The following is a 19,663-nucleotide window of genomic DNA, read 5'->3' as shown; positions in this document are numbered from 1 at the left end:
GAATGGTCAAATTCAAAGACTAATCACTGGAGATTTGCTGCCAGCACAGAAAGTGGTCTTCCATGGATTGTGCCAACGATCTGTTCTTGTAACTATGTTGTTTAACATTGTTAATCAATGACTTAGATAAGAGTCCAGGTGGTGTCCTTATCAAATGGCAAATGCCCAAAGAAGTAAAGGATAGTGAACACTGAGCATAACAGAGAAAGGACCCAAGCAGATGTTAGTATAGAAGTTTTGAATGCATCTGTTAAGACAAAATTGTCTAAATATTAATAAAAATTGGACTTGTTCTTTCTATCCCAAACAGGGACAATGAAGGGAAATTGCAGAGGCAAATCTAAACTTGATGTCAGGAAAACTTTCAGAGCAATTGGAGCTATTCCAAAAGTGGAGTGGATTTTCTCCTGGATGCTGGGTTCCCCCATGGTAGAGATCTTCAAGCAAAGGTGGAATGACTAGTATTGAAAAGTAGAGGGGAATAAGCATTTATACAGCATCTATTATACTCTGTGCTAAATGCCTTTACAGATATAAACTCTTTTGATAGTTTAATAATAAATATTGGGCATACTAAATTAGCTGTTCTCTTTGAGTTATGGCTTATATTACTCCTGATGTCCCTCTTAGTTCTGCAATTCTATAAGACACACTTAATTGCTTGAAGCCTAAAAGAAAGCTAGTTTGACTGATTTATTGAAATACCAAAAGGCCTTTAAGAATATTTTTAAATTTTATTTGCATATTTAAGATTATAAAAAATAATCAAAATCATTATCTCCTGGGAAACTTTCAGAATGTTTAAAAAAACTTCAAAACAAAACTTTAAAACTAAATAAAATGTGGACCAGTTTTCACTGAAAAATGAATCAATCTAAACTAGTGAAGAATGAAGAGATCTTTCAAAGTGCAGTATTCTTACTAATAACCCAGTTAATGAGTAATATGTGGTAAAGGCAATTTGTTGTTAACATGAACTTGAGAACCTATTGAGTGTCTTGCTTTGTTTTTTCTTTTAGCTATTTGTCCAAAATGATAGTGATTCCATGATTTTTCTAAACCTCAAAGAGCTTTGATGACTGATAACACTAAATTAAGTAAGACAGTAAACAAGAGATCAAAAGACTTAAGTGTCAGGGATGATGTTATAAAAACTTTTTTAATTCCCAAACAGAAAGGACTCCCTATTGATGGAGAAGTTTAGCAAATTCTCTTACTTGGAGGTGACACTGAACACTTGCATCTAGTACTGAAACTCTGTGGTTTCTCCTCACCTAGATCTCTCATTATACAAAATATGTTTATATCTGATTAATTACTGGGAAAAATAAACCAGATGGAAAATATATGTAATTGTCACTGAGTTATTCCATTAGTTTATCTTAAATAGTACTAGAGATGGACAATGAGCTGAGTTCAGAACTGAAGAGAAGGAAATGGGCTGAGACCAATTTAGGAAACTGCAGTACAATGATCCTGGATGTCTCATAGTTGTAATAGCTTATTGTTTATAACACTGATATTCTCCCAGTGAAATTTTAACAGTTGAAAATCAAAAAACATAATTATAAGAAGAATCAAAATGGTGACAGAACCAAATAGCAAGGAAAACAAACATGGCAGTTGTCACTATAAAACATTAAGAAATTATCAATGACATTTTAGGGTCAGCTAGATGCAATGGATAGGGAGCTAAGTCTGGGGTTAAGAAGACCGGTGTTAGACACTTATTAGCTGTATGACATGGAGCAGGTTATTTCACCTAATCTTCCAGGGCTATTGTGAAGATTGAATGAGATAATATTTATAAATGCTTGACAAAGTGCCAAGCAAATAGTAGACTATATAAATGTTAGTTAATATTGTTATTATTAGTTCTATGACAGTAAAGGGAAGCTAAATAACAAGATTAAAGGAAAGTGAATGGACTTCATTTGAAAACTTCACTGGTATCCACAAATATTAAAAGAACTAAGCAAAGACCATCAGCACACCCTATGGATGGTTTCTAGAAAGACATGGATAGTAAACAATAGCGAGTAAAATGGCATGGGATGGGTTGTAATCTGTAATGGGGTGGGGGTGGGGGAGAGTACCCATGTAGATGGGACTACAGATACAGCTAATTATTTACATGTGTGTGTGTGTGTGTGTGTGTGTGTATCAACACATGTATGGTAAATCTAAACCCTAACAGAAAACAATTTAATTCTGTGGATGTGATAATTATTAAACAAATAATGAGGAGAATTTCTTAAAACAGGAATATTACCACAGTTTTATAATTTTTAATAACAGGCTCTAGCTTGTTCCTCTATCCTTAGAAGCTGTCTCCATGCAATGTTCCTAAGAGCCATGAGAGGTCTCATTCAGCTACTGAATCACACCATGAGTAACTGATTCTTTTCTTTCTCCTTGACCATATGAACCATGGAGAGAAGAGAGCCAGAGGCAGGGGTTTGCAGGAGCCAGGTATTATCAATTAGAGAGAGAGAAATCAGTTAAAATTTTCAATAGATGCATTTATACCTTAGAAACTGGCACTACACATCAGGGCTTAATTTATTGTTTTACTGATTTTATAGACTTAATAAAGTGATGGAGGAAATGTTAAAAGCGCAGATTAAAATTTTAAAATGGGTCAGGCATACATTTTCCCTGTTGTTAAACATTTACCAGCAAAATTTTTGTTAGAAAGAACACAAAAAGGACTCAACTAAATGATCCAAAATGCCTTGTGAGATTATGACCTTCATTAGCTGTAAGCCTTCATAGGACAAATAAACCATTAATGACTGTAATGATAAAGATCACCTACAGCAAAATAAATGGTCTCTGGAAGGACTTCTGAAACCAAATGGACTCCCAAAGCTACAAGGAAATTCTAAGAAGGTTGAATTACAAGTGAGGTTTCTGGGTGAATTCTACTAGGCCAGATACTACTGGGTAGAAATCACAGCTGGATCAGGTGCCAACAGATGTGCTTGTAACTTTGGGCAAGCCAGTGAACCTTTTTGGAACTCAACTTCCTCAAATATAAAGTGAAGAGGTTACATACTATGATCCTATGAGTGACTTGCCCAAGGTCACATAACTAGACAATTATAAAATGTATGAGGTCACATTTGAACTCCAGTGCTTCTGATTCCAGGGCTGGTGCTCCATCCACTGTGCCACCCAGCTGTCCCTTATCATTTCTTTTTAAAAAATTAATACTAAAATAACACTAGGTGATAGTGTCATTTAATGATTTTTTAAAAATCAGACTTTTATTTTAAATTTGAGGCAGCTAGATGGCTCAGTTAACAAGTTCTAAGCCTGCAGCCAGGAAAACCTGAGATAGAATCTAGTCTCAAACATTTATCAGCTGTGCTAACCTGGGTAAGTCACTTAACCCTGTTTGTATCAGTTTCCTCATCTATAAAATAGGGGTAATAATAATACCTATCTCACAGGGTTGATGTGAGGATCAAATGAGATAGTTTAACTTGAAAAGTGTTTAGCACACTGACTAGCACATAATAAGCTCTTTATAAATTCGATTTACCACCACCACCACCACCATCATCATCATCAAATGCATGATTGAGTGGTAAAATGTCTTGGTGAAACATGCCTACTGCTTTTTAGCTCATAAAAATAGAACCATAGCTTTGTTCTCCAGCCAGTAATAATAATGTATCACAATCACAGGCAAAGTACTTAAGAGGTACTGAATACTGAACTTATAAATCCAAATCTATTAAGTGATGTCATAAATGTCCAATTGTAATGCTAAAGAATTCTTCCTTATATTTCAGCTACACTGTGCTGTCCATGTTTACTCAGTGGGTCCCTGTGCAATTTAGGAATGCTGGTAGCCTGCACACTACCATCAGATTAACCTTCTGAAAATAGGCTCTTCATTGCCTATAGAATGAATGTCAAAGTTAGCATAGTATTGAAGGCTCTTTTCAAGTTGGTCACAGTCTTATTTATTCAATTACTTACATACAAACCCAAGTTTCCTTTAGTACACCATGCTTCTCACCTTTAAAGCCTTTCCAAAAGTCTTTTCTAAATTGACTAAACCATTCATTAAACCTCCATTGATCACCCATGCAGGAAAAGATATTATCCTCTCTGATTTTTTTTGTCTCATCTTATTTGTGTCATCTCCTACAACCTTAAACTGTTTTTTTTTATCTTTTCATGAATGTATCAGTGTCTATACCAAGGTTTACTCTCATTGAGGAAGTTCTTTGTATTCTCCAAAGTGCCTTACAAAATGTGTTGTATATAAAAGGTAATCAATAAATATCAATAAACTGTTTAGTCCTTTTCCTCAACCTGACTTTTCCCTGCTCCTTTCAGGACTATATAACTTGGAGCAATGACTCAACTTAAGACATAGAAATTATTCTTCTATAATCTTGTAAACTTAGATGATCAGAAAGGATGGAAGAGTTTCAACAGATATATGGCATAGCATTTAGGGTTCTAGTGGGTAAATATAGAGAAATAAGATTATCTTCAAGAATTACCTGTAAAAATGTGTTTTTAATCACTGAAATTATGGTCTCCTTAAGTTCCTCCACTTGTTTTAGGGCTTGGATGGTTTGCTTGAACTGTGCCTCACAAAACTCACTTAGAGTGTAGGTATGGGATTGATCCAGCTAAATACAACAAGAATAAAATATAAGCCTTTGAAAGTCAAGCTTCATTTACAAGACTAAGACAATAAGAACATTCTGATCATCTTTTAAGGTCATAAAAGAATGAAATAAATGACATTTCAACATATCTGTGAAAACAAGCAAACAACCTGATATTTGAAAGAATTATCTATGTCAAAGGAATAGGAAAAAAAGATATGATTGCAAATTATTAAAACTAGTTTTAATAATTGTATAAAAATACAATAAAAATAATGTTTAATGCTCTTTAACTCCAGGTCTTAGCCCCTCTCACTGCAGGAAGCAATCATAGAATAATAATTTTTAAAAAGGTCTTTTCAAAAGAGAAGACATAAAGTCTAGTCTCTACTCCAGCTATGTCACCTTAGAGAAGTCATTATGCCACTCTAGCTCTTAGCTTCTTTTTTCTATAAAATTAAAGAATTGAATTATATGACTCTTCTTTTTTCTGTAAAATTAATGAATTTTGAATTAGATGATCTTTGAGATTCTATGTCTGATATTCAGTGGCTCAGACTAAATAGGTCCCAATTGGAATTATCTTTCCCAATCAGCTCCTTCTCCTAAATGCCCCCTTTCTATTGAAGACACCATTCTTCTCATTCATTCATATATACTCAAAACATAGGATTTGCTTTTTTAAGTGTTAAATTCAACATATACTTTTACATATGTGTGTGTAAAATTTCCCTAAATTATTTAAAGTTTTGAGCTCCTAAGTCTAATCCTCCCTCTCTCCCCCCCCTCCATTTTCCTCTTCATCAATTACCACACTCCATTGCCAAGTTCTGCAGATTGTACTTTCACAATATTCTTGCATCTATATCATCAACACCCTTATCACCCCTTTTGCTAAACTATAGTGGTATCTTATAGCTCAGAATTTGCTATGTGTAGAGAGTTGCAGAGGGCAGGGTATGATGATTAAATTATGGTTATTGGATGATTATTCTGTGATTAAATTATGGAGAGAGAAAGAGGTTTTTTATTTTTTCTTCAGTAACCACACCCTGACTCAAAGGATAAGAAGAATAGAAATGGGAAATTTGCCTACTATTGGACTAGATTTTAGCCAACATACCTTATAACTCTCTAAAGTTTTTCCCTTATAATGTCTCTAGATTCCTTTTCTTCACTAATACTTCTATTGATACTGTTTTATTTTTATCATTTCATGCTTATCTCTACTGGCTTTTAATTGGTCTTCCAATCTCCATTCTTTCCCCTGTTACAAACTGGATACTTCACAACTAAAATCATGCTAATCTTCCTAAACTACCATTTTTATCATATCATTTCCTACTACATATCTTCAAAGGGTTCCCTCTGTGCCCCCTTGCCCATGACAGTAAGATAGAATGTAAATACTTGGACTGAACATCCGAAGACCTACATAATCTAATCACAACTGAAATCACATCAACCAAACTTATTGGGCATCTACTATTCAGCCCAAGATGGTTTGCTTGAATTGCTTGAACTGTGCCTCAGGAAACATGTTGGGCACCTGTACATGAAACATTCTGTTAGACACTAGAGGACAAAGATTTTTTTGAGTGAAGAACTTATATTGTAATGGAGAGATAAGGTGCATCAACAAATTGGGATGATACTAAATATAAAATGATAAAGGCAAAGGGAGGGTATAAACAAAATGCTATAAGAAATATGAAGAATTAAGAGAATAATCATTAACTGCATATGTATAGTCTCCCAAATGGAGTTAATTTTAGGAAAGATATCGATATATGACCAGACCACATTTAATACTCTGATGAGAAAATACTGTGTATAGAGGAATAATACAAAGAAAGAAAGGAGCTTAAAGAATATTCTATTATGAGGATGAACTGAAAGAATTGTGTAAAGATGGTGGAATAGAGGAAGTACCACCCTTCAACATGTCACTCCAAACAATTTAAAATAATTTCTGAAATCATATTCTGAAGAGACAAAGATCCCAAAAGATTAAGATGAGACATTTTTACAATTCAAGATAATGTAGGAAGGAGATGTCTGTTACGCAAAAGTTGATGCTGGCCCAGAATACACATGGCTACTGCTGCTGCTGCTGCTGTCACTGCAGTCAAGTCCCAGTAGCAGCACCTTTGGGAGATTGCAGCCCAGGAGTAAGGGCATTTAGCAACTGGTCAGAAAGAGATTATTGGGGAATGCTATGTTAGTACAATACAAAGTGCTATTTGGTAACTCCATTGCCCATATCTACTTCCTGGTTTCAGGAAGAAGCAGAGAGGAATATCTCTGGTCACAAAGGAGTAGAGGTCCTGAGTAACAACAACACTTTTGGGTACAAGGGATCAAGGATCATTCCTGATGCAGAAGGATCAGATAGATTTATAAGTGAATTTTATCAAATATGTTGGGCAGCTAGGTGGTGCCATGGATAGAGCAATGACCTTGGAGTCAGGTAATGGGAGTTTGAATACAGCCCCAGATGCTGGACACTTATTAGCTGTGTCACTTTGGCCAAGTAACTTAACTCTGATTGCCTCATATTCAGGACCATCTCCAATTGTCCTGATCCATATCTGGCCACTGGATCCAGATTGCTCTGGAGGAAAAAGTGAAACTGGTGACTTAGCACAGCATTCCCTCCCCCAAATCCAAATCATGTGCTTGTTATAGTATCGCCCCCCCTGATGTCCTGGTCTTCCATAATGAAGGACAAACATCATCATCATCATCAAACATGTCAAGACCAGTTAATTCCAATACTATACAAATTATTTGAAAAAAAGAGTAAAAGAGTCATAAAAATTCCTCTTATGACATACACACACACACACACACACACACACACACATATATATGTACGCATACAGTTTTTATACCTAAACTAGGAAAAGCAAAAACAGGGAAAGAAAACTGCAGGCCAGTTTCCCCTAATGAATATTGATGTAAATTTTTAAAATAAAATATCAGCTTGGAGATTGCAGCAATAGACCACAAAGATCATATACAATGAGTAAGTGAGACATATCAGGAATATAATTCAATATAACAAAAATTATAAGCAAAATTCAGCATATCAATAAAATAATAAGAATCATGATTAAAGTTTCAAGAAAGTATAAAACATATTTCTGTTAAAAACACTGTAGTGCATAGGAATAATTGGATCCCTTTTGAAAATAATAAGTAGTATTAATCTAAAACCAAAAGCAAGAATTTTCCATAGTATGCATAAATTAGAAGTTTCCCAATATGATCTGGGGTGAAGCAAGAATGCTCAATATCACCACTATTATTCAATATTGTATTAGAATATCTAGCTATAGCCACAAAAAAAAGAAATTGAAAGAAAAAACAGGCAAGAAGGAAATAAAACAACTGCTCTTTGCAGATAATATACTAGTACTTAGAGAACCCTAGAGAATCAGTTAAAAAAAGTAGAAAAAATGAAGTTTAGTACAGTTGCAGGATATAAATTAGACCCACACAAATAATCTGCATTTTCATGTATAAGCAACAAAACCCAATAGGGAAAACTAGAAAGAAAAATTTAATTTAAAATAACTACAGACATTATAAAATACATGGGAGTATACTTGCCAAGGCAAATCCAGTTTCCATACAAACACAATTATAAAACATTTTTTACCCAAATAAAGACAGATCTAGACAACTGGAAATATTTTAATTGTTTGTGGGTAGGCTAAGTCAATATAATAAAAATGACAATCCCACCTAAACTAATTTACTTCTTCAGTGTCAAACCAATAACACTGTCAAAGAATTATTTTATAGAACTAGAAAAAAATTGTAGCAAAATTTATCTGAAAAACAAAAGGTCAAAGGAATTAATGAAAAAAAAAAGTGAAGGAAGGCAACCAATTGTAGAAATTGGTTTCAGCTATTTCAAACTATTACAAAACAGCAATCATGAAAACAATCTGGGACTTGTTAAGAAACAGAGTGGTGTATTAGTAGAATAAATTAGGTACATAATATATAATAGAAAATGACCATAGTCATCTAGTGTTTGAAAAACCTCCAAATCTTATGGAGCCAAATTACAAAATTCTCTGGAAAAGCTGGAAAGTGTTTTGGCAGAAACCAGGTATAGATTAGCATCTCCCCCATAATGTCAAGGGGGTTTGTAATTTAGACATAAAGGATGATATCTTTAGTAATTTAAGAGAGCATGGAAAAAATGTAACTATTACATTTACAGATAAAGGAAGAATTTTTGATCACACAAGATATAGAGAAGATCATGGGAAGTAAAATGAATAAATTGAATAAATAACGATTTGAACAAAAAAAATCAATGTAGTCAAAGTGAGGGGAAGAATTTTTTTACAAGTTTCTCTGATAAGGGCTTCATTTTTAGATCTATTCTCCAAATGATAAATGATCAAAGAGCATGAACAGGAAGTTTGCAGAAGAAGAAATCAAAAATATCAATAGTCACATGAAAAAATGCTCTAAATCACTATTGATTATGGAAATGAAAATTTAAAAACTCCAAAGTACCATCTCATACCTCATATTGGATACATAACAAACAAGGAAAATGACAATTATTGTAGATGATGTGGAAAAATGTTCTGTTGGTGGAGTTGTGAACTGGTCCGAACATTCTCAAGAACAATTTACAAATAGACCCAAAAGGTCTACAAAAACTATACTATAAAATTATTTTTTGACCAGTAAAGCTACTACTAGTTCTGTTCCACAAGGAGGTCAAACAAAAGGGAAAATGGCCTACAGAAACTCCTTTTGTGGTGTCAAAGAATTGGAAACTGAAGGAATGCCCAGCAATTGTGGAATGGCTAAACAAGTTGTGGTATATGACTATGATAGAAAACTACTGTGTTATTAAAAATGATGATCAGGATGGTTTCAGAAAAACCTGAGAATCAGAGTTATATGAATTGATACAAAGTAAAGTAAGCAGAACCAAAAGAACATTATAGATAGTAACATATTGTATTAATGATCAACTATGAAAGTTCCAAAGGACCCATGATGGAAAATGCTAACTACTTCCAGAGAAAGAATTGAAGAACTCTGAGTGCAGATTGAAGAATACTTTTTTCCACTTTTCTTGCTTTTTCTCCAATATGGCTAATATGTAAATATGTTTTGTATAACTTCACATGTATAATTGATATTATATTGCTTCCTTTTCTACGTGTAGGGGAAAGGCAGAAGAGAGAGAAATTGAAACTCAATTTTTCAAAATTAATATTGGGGGGCAGCTAGATGATGCAGTAGAGTGCTGGCCTTGTAGTCAGGAGGACCTAAGTTCCACTATCCACTTAATAATTACCTAGCCGTGTGACCTTGGGCAAGTCACTTAACCCCACTGCCTTGCCAAAAAAGAAACACCAAAAAGAAATACTCTGAGATACCACCTAATACCTATCAGCTTGGCTAATGTGACAGAAAAGGGAAATGATAAATGTTGGAGGAGATATGGGAATACTGAGATATTGATGCACTGCTAGTGACAGTGTGAACTGATTCAACCATTCCAGAGAGCAATTTGGAACTATGCCTAAAGGACAATAAAACTGTGAATACTTTTTGATCCAGCAATACCACTATTAAATACCAGCAATACCACTATCAAAGAGATCACAAAAAGAGGAAAAGACTCAAGTGTACAAGAATATACATAGCAACACTTTTTGAGGTGACAAAAAACTGGATATTGAGGGATGTCTTTCAATTGGGGAATGGCTAAACATGTTGTGGTATATGAATATAATGGAATATTATTGCTCTATAAGAACTAATAAAGAGACAGATTTCAGAAAAGCCTGGAAGGACTTACATGAACTGATGATGATGATGAGTGAAGTGAGCAGAACCAGGAGAACACTACACTCTAACAGAAATATTGTGCAATAATCAACTATATTAGATTTAGCTCTTCTCAGTAATACAGTGATCAAAGACAATTCTAAAAGATTTGAGATGGGAAATTCTAACCACAATCAGGAGAAAAAATTATAGAATCCGAATGCACATTAAAGCATACTATTTTCATTTTTAAAAATTCTTTTGTTTTTTCCTTCTCATGGTTTTTCTTTTTTTGTTGTTATTCTTCTTTAAAGCATGACTAATATGGAAATATATGTAATGCAATTGTGCATGTATAACCTAAATCAGACCACAAGCTAGACTAGGCTGGGATGAGAGGATGTTGAAAATTATCTTTATGTATAATTGGAAAAATAAAACAATAAAACAAATTTAGGTAAATGAAATATTCATGTACTTTACAGAAAGTGTTCAGTTTTTATGACTAAAAAGCTATCAAAATTTACAAGAAAACAATATATTGTTTGAGGAGCAAAACAGGTATAGCAAAAACTTCCAGAGTTATATACAAAGCAATCTTCAATATCATTATTATTTAGAAAGCTCCCAAAAGTGCTATAATATATCTTGCCTTTCTTGATTATTGCAAAACTTTTAACTAAGTTTGAACAAATGGGTTTATTTAAGAAAAGACAAAGAGACAATTAGGTAGTAGTAGTATGAATGGTTTGCTGGAGCTGGAAGTCAGGAAGAATTTAGTTCAAATTCTACCTAGACACTGGCTGTGCATTTGTTGATAAGTTTCAGGTTTTCCAAACTTCAGTTTTATCTTATGCCAAATAGGTGACTGTACTTGATGATCACTATTTCCTTCTAACTCTAAATCTATGCTTGTAAAACATATAAATCACTCAACTATTGTTAGGACACAACATTGATTGTTCAAATGGACATATATCAGTTCTCTATGTAAAATTTGCCATCAATACAAGGATGTCAGGAACATCTGATATAAAATGTGACATTTTTTTTCAGAGAGACTCTACTTGGACTCTCTGATTGGAAGGCAGGACCATGACTTCAGAGCCTTTGGTTAAGAAGAGAGATCAGCATTTCCCACCAGCTATACTGCTTTTGAACTTGCCTGGAATTCTGCAATATGCCTTTCTTTTCCAGGAAACTCATCATTTGGAAATCTCATAGTATTGCAAGGTGATGTTTCCCTGGTACACATGTCTCATTCGTACTCTCTGCACCTCTTTGGACCCTCTCACTGGGGAGCAGGCAGAGCCATGAACTCTACCACTTCTATTTAAGGAGAGAACTCTGCACATTTTTTTCCTCTATCTCCCATAAGCTATACTGTTTGTTTGGTTCTTTAAGTATAGTGCTGGCACATAGTAAATGTTTAATATAAACTTTATTGACTAAGAGTTTAAGACTACTGTGCTCTGCTTATTCATGGGCCCAGTTGACATCAAACTATATGACTCCACTGGAAAAAAATTAAAGCTTCTTTCTAAATTTTGGAGAATATTTTTCCAATGGTTCTGAAATATCAAAAAGAAAAAAAAGCTGTAATGTATACCAAGAGAAAATGTAGTCTGACTATCAAGGAGAATGCTCTGGATGAGAATATGAAAAGACTTCTGGACATACTGAAATCAAATCCCAATTTAAAAAAGATACATTTAAAGTAATTTACACCAACTTTTGGATACTTTTGGATACTTATGCATACTTTTGGAAATAACTGTAAAATGGATCATAACAGATTTGGAAAACATTTACAAAAGTTCATACAAGGCTAGCAAAACACAGGGTTTATCATTCCATTTGGGCTACTAAAAGATTAACAGTTCCTCACCAAAAAAAAAGAAGTCATAGATCTGATATTCTCTTTCTTTTTTCCTTTTGAAACATTTTATTTATTTGAGTTTTACAAATTTATCCCTAATCTTGCTTCCTTCCCCCCCACCCCTACAGAAGGCAGCCTGTTAGTCTTTACATTGTTTCCATTGTATGCATTGATCTAAATTGAATGTGATAAGAGAGAAATCATATCCTTAAGGAAGAAAAATAAAGTATAAGAGATAGCAAAAATTACATAATAAGATAATTGGGTTTAATCCTAGATTGAAGGAAATGCTCTTTGGTCTTTGGTCAAACTCCACAACTCCCTCTCTGGATACAGATGGTATTCTCCATCGCAGAGAACCCAAAGTTGTCCCTGATTGTTGCACTGATGGAATGAGCAAGTCCATCAAGGATGATGATCACCCTCATGTTGCTGTTAGGGTGCACAATATTCCCTGGTTCCACTCATCCCACTCAGCACCAGTTCATTCAAATCCATCTCTCCATGCTTCCCTGAATTCCCATCACTTCTGGTTTTATTCTTTTTTTTTTTTTTTGGTTAATATAACTTTATTTATACATTACTAAAATATTCTTGTTTAAGAGCAAACATAATACCCCCTCCCCCACAAAAATATAGAACCTCATGAGAAAAAAAGAAAAAGAAAGAAAAGATGTGTTTAAGTCTGTGTTCTGATGCCATCAGCTCTGTCTCAGATGGATCACATTCTTTATCATAAGTCTATCACAGAAGTTACTTCCATATTTTTTCAGTTGCTGTTGCTGATTGTAATTCCCTCCATCCATTCCTCCCCACTACCATATATTGTATTTTCTCTCTCCTTTCACTCTGCCCCTCTTTTAAAATGTGCTGTAGGGTAGCTGAGTGGTATAGCAGGCAGAGCACTGGCCCTGGGGCCAAGAGGCCCCCAAGTCTACATACCACCCCAGAGAACCAGCAACCTTCTGGCTCCGTGGTCCTGGACAGGCCAGTCAATCCCAGCACCTTGCAAAAAGTAAAAAAGAAAATATGTTATATCTGACTTTTCTCTCCTATGATCTACTCTCTCCTCTATCACCTGCATCGCCTGCCTTACCCCATCCACCTTCTCTCTTTTTTACTCTAGATGTCTATACCCTATTGAGCGTGTATACTATTTCCTTTCTGAGCCATTTCTGATGAAAGTGAAATTTCCTTCATTCCCCCTCACCTTCCCCCCTTCCATATCATTGCACACACACACACACACACACACACACACATATATAATCTTTAAGATAAAATATCTTAGCCACCTCTCCTTTCTCTTACTCCCAGTACATTTCCCTTTTAGCCATTGACTCCATTTTTACAATATATTATATTTTCAAATTCAGCTCACTCCTGTGCTTCATCTATAAAAGCTCCTACCACCTGCTCTATTAAATGTGAAGGTTTATATGTGTATTATCAGTATCATTTTGCTTTGCAGGAATACATGTGGTTCATCATCATCAAGTCCCTCATAATTTACACTTCTCCTTCACTCTCTATGCTTCACCTGTACTGGAAAGTCAAATTTTCTGTTCAGCTCTGGTCATTTTAACAGAAATCTTTGAAATTCCCATTTCAATGAAAGTCCATCTTTTCCCCTGGAAGAGGATGTTCATTTTGCTGGGTAGATGATTCTTGGTTGCATTTCAAGCTCTTTTGACTTCCAGAATATTATATTCCAAGCCCTACGAGCCCTTAATGTAGTTGCTGCTAAATCCTGTGTGATCCTGACTGCAGTTCCATGAAATTTGAATTGTGTGCTTCTGGCTGCTTGTAATATTTTCTCTTTGACTTGGGAGTACTGGAACTTGGCTATAGTTTTCCTGGGGTTTGGTTTTTTTTTATCTCTTTCCATCCCTCTGCTTCTAGGATATCAGGGCAATTTTCCTGTAGAAATTATTTTAAAATGAAATCAAGGCTCTTTTCCTGATCATGACTTTCAGGTAGCCCAATAATGTTTAAATTATCTTTCCTGAATCTGTTTTCCAGATCAGTTGTTTTTTCAATGAAATGTTTCATATTTTCTTCTAATTTTTCATTCTTCTGGTGTTGAAGTATTGTGTCTTGATTTCTTATAAAGTCATCAGCTTCATTTTCCTCAGAAAACTTTATCTCCTTTTCCATCTGGCCAATTCTGCTTTTTAAAGCATTTTTCTCCTCAATAATTTTTTGAACTCTTTTATCCATTTAACCTAAGCTGGTTTTTAACATGTTATTTTCTTCAGTAATTTTTTGGATCTCCTTGACTAAGCTGCTGATTGCGTTTTCATGTTTTTCCTGCATCTCATTTCTTTTCCCAATTTTTATTTTATCTCCCTTACTTGATTTTCAATTTCTTTTTTGAGTTCTTTCATAGCCTGAGCCCAACTTCTACTTTTCTTGGAATCTTTAGATGCAGAAACTTGAACTTCCTCATCTTCAGAGTGAGTGTCATGATCCTCCTTGGGATCATAGACAAAATATTTGTCAATGGTCAGGTTCCTTGTTTTTCCTGTTTATTCATTTCCCCAGCCTGTGCCTGGTTTTGGGGTACTTCCTGAGCTTTTGAGTTTTATTGGGATACCCCCACAAGGACCCTCAGCATGTGAGTCTCTGACTACTCTCCTGACCTATGAATGACCACAAGCATACCCCTCTGCCATGGGGCTGGGGGGGTGGTGGTAAGAGTTCCTGTTCTATGGGAGGCCTAGACTGCAGTCAGGATCTGGATATGCTCAGAACCCCAGAGTCTTATTCCAGGGACAGAGGACACACCTCGGAAGTCTCCCTCCACTCCATTACCTTCAGTGGGCTGAGCAATAAGGGTGCAGCTGCCTAGAGGCTCCTGCTTGCCAGCTCCATGAGTCTGCTTCTGTTTTCCTGGATCTGGGTAGGCTGAGTGCTGTGGCTGTGCTGTATGTCATGATGGCTGAGGGCCTCGCCTTGCTCTGGCAGAGGTCTCCCTGCTGATCTTCCAAGTTGTGCTTGGTTCTCCCAGGGGTGCAGATTAGGAAACTGCTTCTCCTGCTGGGAGCCATGGCTCTCAGGTGCCCTGGGGCTGTTCCCAAGAGGCAGAAGTTTCTTCACTCTGGTGGGGCTATCCCTCTAACCCCGTGGAACTACTACTATTTTCCAGGTTACCTTGGCCTGGAGAGTTGCCTCACTGGATCTTTCTGTGGGTTCTGTCTCTCAAAAATTTAGTTAGAGTCATAATTTTAAGATTTTTGAAATATTTTGGAGAGAGCACATAGGAGAGGCTCTTCTCCAGCCACCATCTTGGCTACACCCCCCTGATATTCTTTCTTAAAATTATTTTTTTTCCTTTTTTATTTGAAAGGTTTTCATTTATTTTATATTATTACAATAATCTTGTGAAAGTAAACATAAACTCCCCTCCCCCCCAAAAAAAAGGATAAAGAAACCTCAAGAATAGTGAGAGAGAAAAAAAGTGTGCTTCAGTCTATGTTTAGATTCCAATAGCTCTGTCTCTGGGATGAGTTGCCTTCTTTATCATAAATCTAGCAGAGAAGTTGCTTTGCTATCTTAACCCACAGGCACTGTATTTCCTTCCATTCTATCTCTCCTCACTCTTATTCTGCTCTCTCTCCTTTCACCCTGTCCCTGCTCAGAACTGTGTTGTATCTGAGTACCTTCTCCCAAAAATCTTCCCTCTTTTCTATCATCTACTCTCCTCCTTCCTTCCTCCCATCCCCCCTATCCCATCCTTTTCCTCTCATTTTTTATCTATGGTAAGAGAAATCTATTAAGTGTGTATGTTATTTCTTCTCTCAGCCATTTCTGATGAAAATGAAGGCTCACTCATTCCCCCTCACTTCTCCCCATTTCACTCCATTGCAAAATCTTTCTTGACCCTTTTATGTGAAATATCTTAGCCCATTTTTTCTCTCCTTTCCCTTTCTCCCAGTACTTTCTTTTATCACCCATTGACTCCATCTTTATTCTATATTATACCATTATATTCAATTCCCTCCTGTGCCTTGTCTATATATGCTCCTTCTAACTGCTCTTATAAATGAGAACATTCATATGAATTATTGGTATCTTCTTCCCATGCAAGAATATATGCAGTTCAACATCATTAAAGTTCCTCAAAATTAGTCCTTCTCATACACCCCCTCTATGCTTCACCTGAGTCTTATACTTGGAGGTAAAACTTTCTGTTCAGCTCTGGTTGTTTCAGCAGGAAAATTTGAAAGTCCCCTGTTTCATTGAAAGTCCATCTTTTCCCCTGAAAGAGGATGTTCAGTTTTGTTGGATAGTGAATTCTCAGTTGTAATCCAAACTCTTTTGCCTTTTGGAATATCGTATTCCAAGCCCTATGAGCCCTTAATATAAACACTGCCAAATCCTGTGTAATCCTGACTGTAGAGGCATCTTAGTTTAATTGTTCATTTATGGCAGGTTGCAGTATTTTTCCTCTGACTTAGGACTTTTGAAATTTGGCTATAATATCCCTGGGACTTTTTTCCCTTGGATCTCTTTTTGGAGGTGAACAGTGAATTCCCTCAATTTCTATTCTCCACTTCTAGGATCTCAGGGCAATTTTGCTACATTACTTCTTGAAAAATGAAGTATAGGCTATTTTCCTGGGCATGAATTTCAGGTATCCCAATAAAATTATCTCTTTTAGGGGCATCTGGGTGGTGCACAGGCAGCTAGGTGGATAGAGCACTGGCCCTGGAGTCAGGAGGACACAAGTTTAAATCTGGTCTCAGACACATAATTACCTAGCTGTGTGACCTTGGGCAAGTCACTTAAACCCACTGTCTTGCAAAAACTATGAAAAAAAATTTTCTCTCCTGGATTTGTTTTCAAGGTCAGTTGTTTTGCCAATGAGATATTTGGCATTTTCTTCTAATTTTTGGTTCTTTTGGTATTTGTTTTATTGTTTCTTGATTTCTTGAAAAGTCATCAGCTTCCTTAATACAATTCTACATTTGAAGGAGTTATTTTCTTCAGAGAGCTTTTTTTATCTCCTTCTACAGGTGGCCAATTCAGCTTTTTAAGGCATTCTTCTCCTCATTTGCATTTTGGGTGTTTTTTCCATTTGACCTATACTGATTTTTAACATATTATTTTCTTTAGTATTTTTTTGTTATTTCTTTTGCCAAGCTGCTGACTTGGTTTTCATGATTTCCCTGCATTGCTCTCATTTCACTTCCCAATTTTTCCTCTACTTCCTTTGTTTTTCAAAGTCTTTTTTGAGCTCTTCTATTGCCTGAGCCCATTTCCTATTTTTCTTGGAGGCTTTGGATGCAGTGCTTCAACTTTGTCATCTTCTGAGTGTGTATTTTGATCCTCCATAGGACCAAAGTAATTTTCTATGACCAGATTCTTCTTTTTCTATCATTTGCTCATTTCCTCAGCCTATAATTTACCACACTTCCAAGGCTTTGGGGGGGGGGGGATGGTTCACCCCCACAGGGATCTTAATTCTGCCAAGGTCTTATGAAAGTCTCTGACTGCTCTCTTATCTGTGCTTTTGTATGTGGATGACCACAGTACTCCCCTCTGCTCTGGAAATGTAAGGAGGGTTCCTGCTCCACTATGATGGCATTGGGACCCTGAATGCAACCTGGATCTGAGTGTGGGAAAACAGCAGGTTCATTTTCCAGGGAGAGGTGAGGGACCTCTGTAGTCTCTCCCTGCCTCCTAATGGTCTGTGGGCTGAGACCTCTGGAAGTACTGGGTGGCTCTATGGATCCCCACTGCAGGTTCTCACCACAGGGCTACTCTGAGGCCAGCACCCCACACTCATTTTTGGTGCTGCAGTGTTCTCTCACCGCCCCTTCAAGTGATCCCTGCACCAAGAGGTCTAGAAATGGCCCCCTCTACCATAGACTCAGGCACCCCCAGGGACCCAGGTGCCCTGTGGGCTGTTTCTAAAAGGCTTGAGTTGGTTTACTCTGACCTGTCTACACTGTGGGGCAGTTGCTCTGTGGCTCCTCCAACCCCTGGTCCCAGTGAAACAGAGGCTTCTCGTGGATCTTCTAATTTGTCTTGGACTGGGAAATTGTATCACTCATTCTTTCTCTGGGTTCTTCCCCCTCTCAATTTTAGTTAGAGTCATAATTTGACAGCTTTTGAAGTTTTGGGGGGAATGAGTTTCCAGGAATTTCTGCCTTCATGCTGCCATCTTAGCTCTGCCCTCTGATAGCCATTTTTAAAAGTATATGATATACTTGTCAAAGAAAATACAGATATGCTTTTGGAACAAAAAGATATAATTTCACAAAATAATAATAAAGGCCAGTTATAGTTGTATGCCATCTGATTTGCCAGATAAAACTCAAAGTGTTTAACCTCCAGATGGAGACTACAAAAGGGTTCAATCCAAGAAATGAAGCAAAAGACTCTGTATATACAATAAGGGAGGGAACAAGTCATGGGGAACAGGTGGACTATCAAGAGGGAAGTCCCAAGGTTGTGTCAAAAATACAATGTTAAGCTATATGGGGATAAAGGAAATAATCCTAGGCAACTGGAGAAGAATTTTTTTCCTAAACATTGCATGTTTGGTGATATGTTTGTTGACAAAAGGAATTCAGTGCTCTCTAGAACCATAAATATATGACAACTTATTAGAAGCAAAGTAAAAATTGCCTGCATCAAGTCATTAGTTATGTCACTTCAACATCTGGGATCACAATGTCTACCTGCAGTTTCTGACAGCATCCTCCATAGACAACACTCATAAAATGCAGACAACAATATATTCCCAAAAAAAGCACTGAAGGAATGACGAAATCCTAAGGCTAAACTGATGGCAATTCACAACAAGGTCTGCTCTCAGAAGCTACAGAATGGTTCTCTTCAAGGAGTTCAGACTTAATCTTAATATAAATTATTTAAGGAAACACAATAAAGTCCATCACTGAAGATTAATGTTAATTACTACCAAGACATTGCCTAGTGATTAAAAGTACCTCAGAAACTTGGCACATTTCATTGACTGACAGATGACAGATTCCCATACTACATATACAAATACAGACTTCAAAATATATTATAGTACCAATTAGTTGGAAAAAATACTATTATCATAGACAAAACTGCTACTTGGATAAAACAGAGATTCCTAAAAAAGGTAGAAATTATATCTTTTTAATAGGTATCGCAATACCGTATACTTATAATTTCTAAGCTACATAGATTAAAAAGCTTTCAAAATTAAAAAGTCTAGCAGATAATATTTTTTAAAATATGGAAGCAGAATGAAGAATTTACCATTCTCATCCCACTGACTGCTCATAATTGTGTAAAATGAATTTACCGAAAATTCACATATATTCCAATAGTTTTA

The 19,663-nt window shown here is 36.0% G+C and overlaps 1 protein-coding gene across 1 annotated transcript in view; it reads right to left on the bottom strand.

The window, feature by feature from the left end:
- DNAH14 (dynein axonemal heavy chain 14) overlaps positions 1-19,663 on the bottom strand; it is a 577,586-nt gene that overhangs the window by 497,441 nt on the left and 60,482 nt on the right. Inside the window, 1 exon segment of the mRNA XM_074220908.1 lies at positions 4,524-4,655. Coding sequence (XP_074077009.1) covers positions 4,524-4,655 — 132 coding nt within the window.

Source organism: Macrotis lagotis, chromosome 2, assembly GCF_037893015.1.
Source record: "Macrotis lagotis isolate mMagLag1 chromosome 2, bilby.v1.9.chrom.fasta, whole genome shotgun sequence".
NCBI classification, from domain to species: Eukaryota; Metazoa; Chordata; class Mammalia; order Peramelemorphia; family Peramelidae; genus Macrotis; species Macrotis lagotis.
The sequence above is the reverse complement of the archived record's forward strand: the minus strand, read 5'-3'. Positions and strand labels throughout refer to the sequence as shown.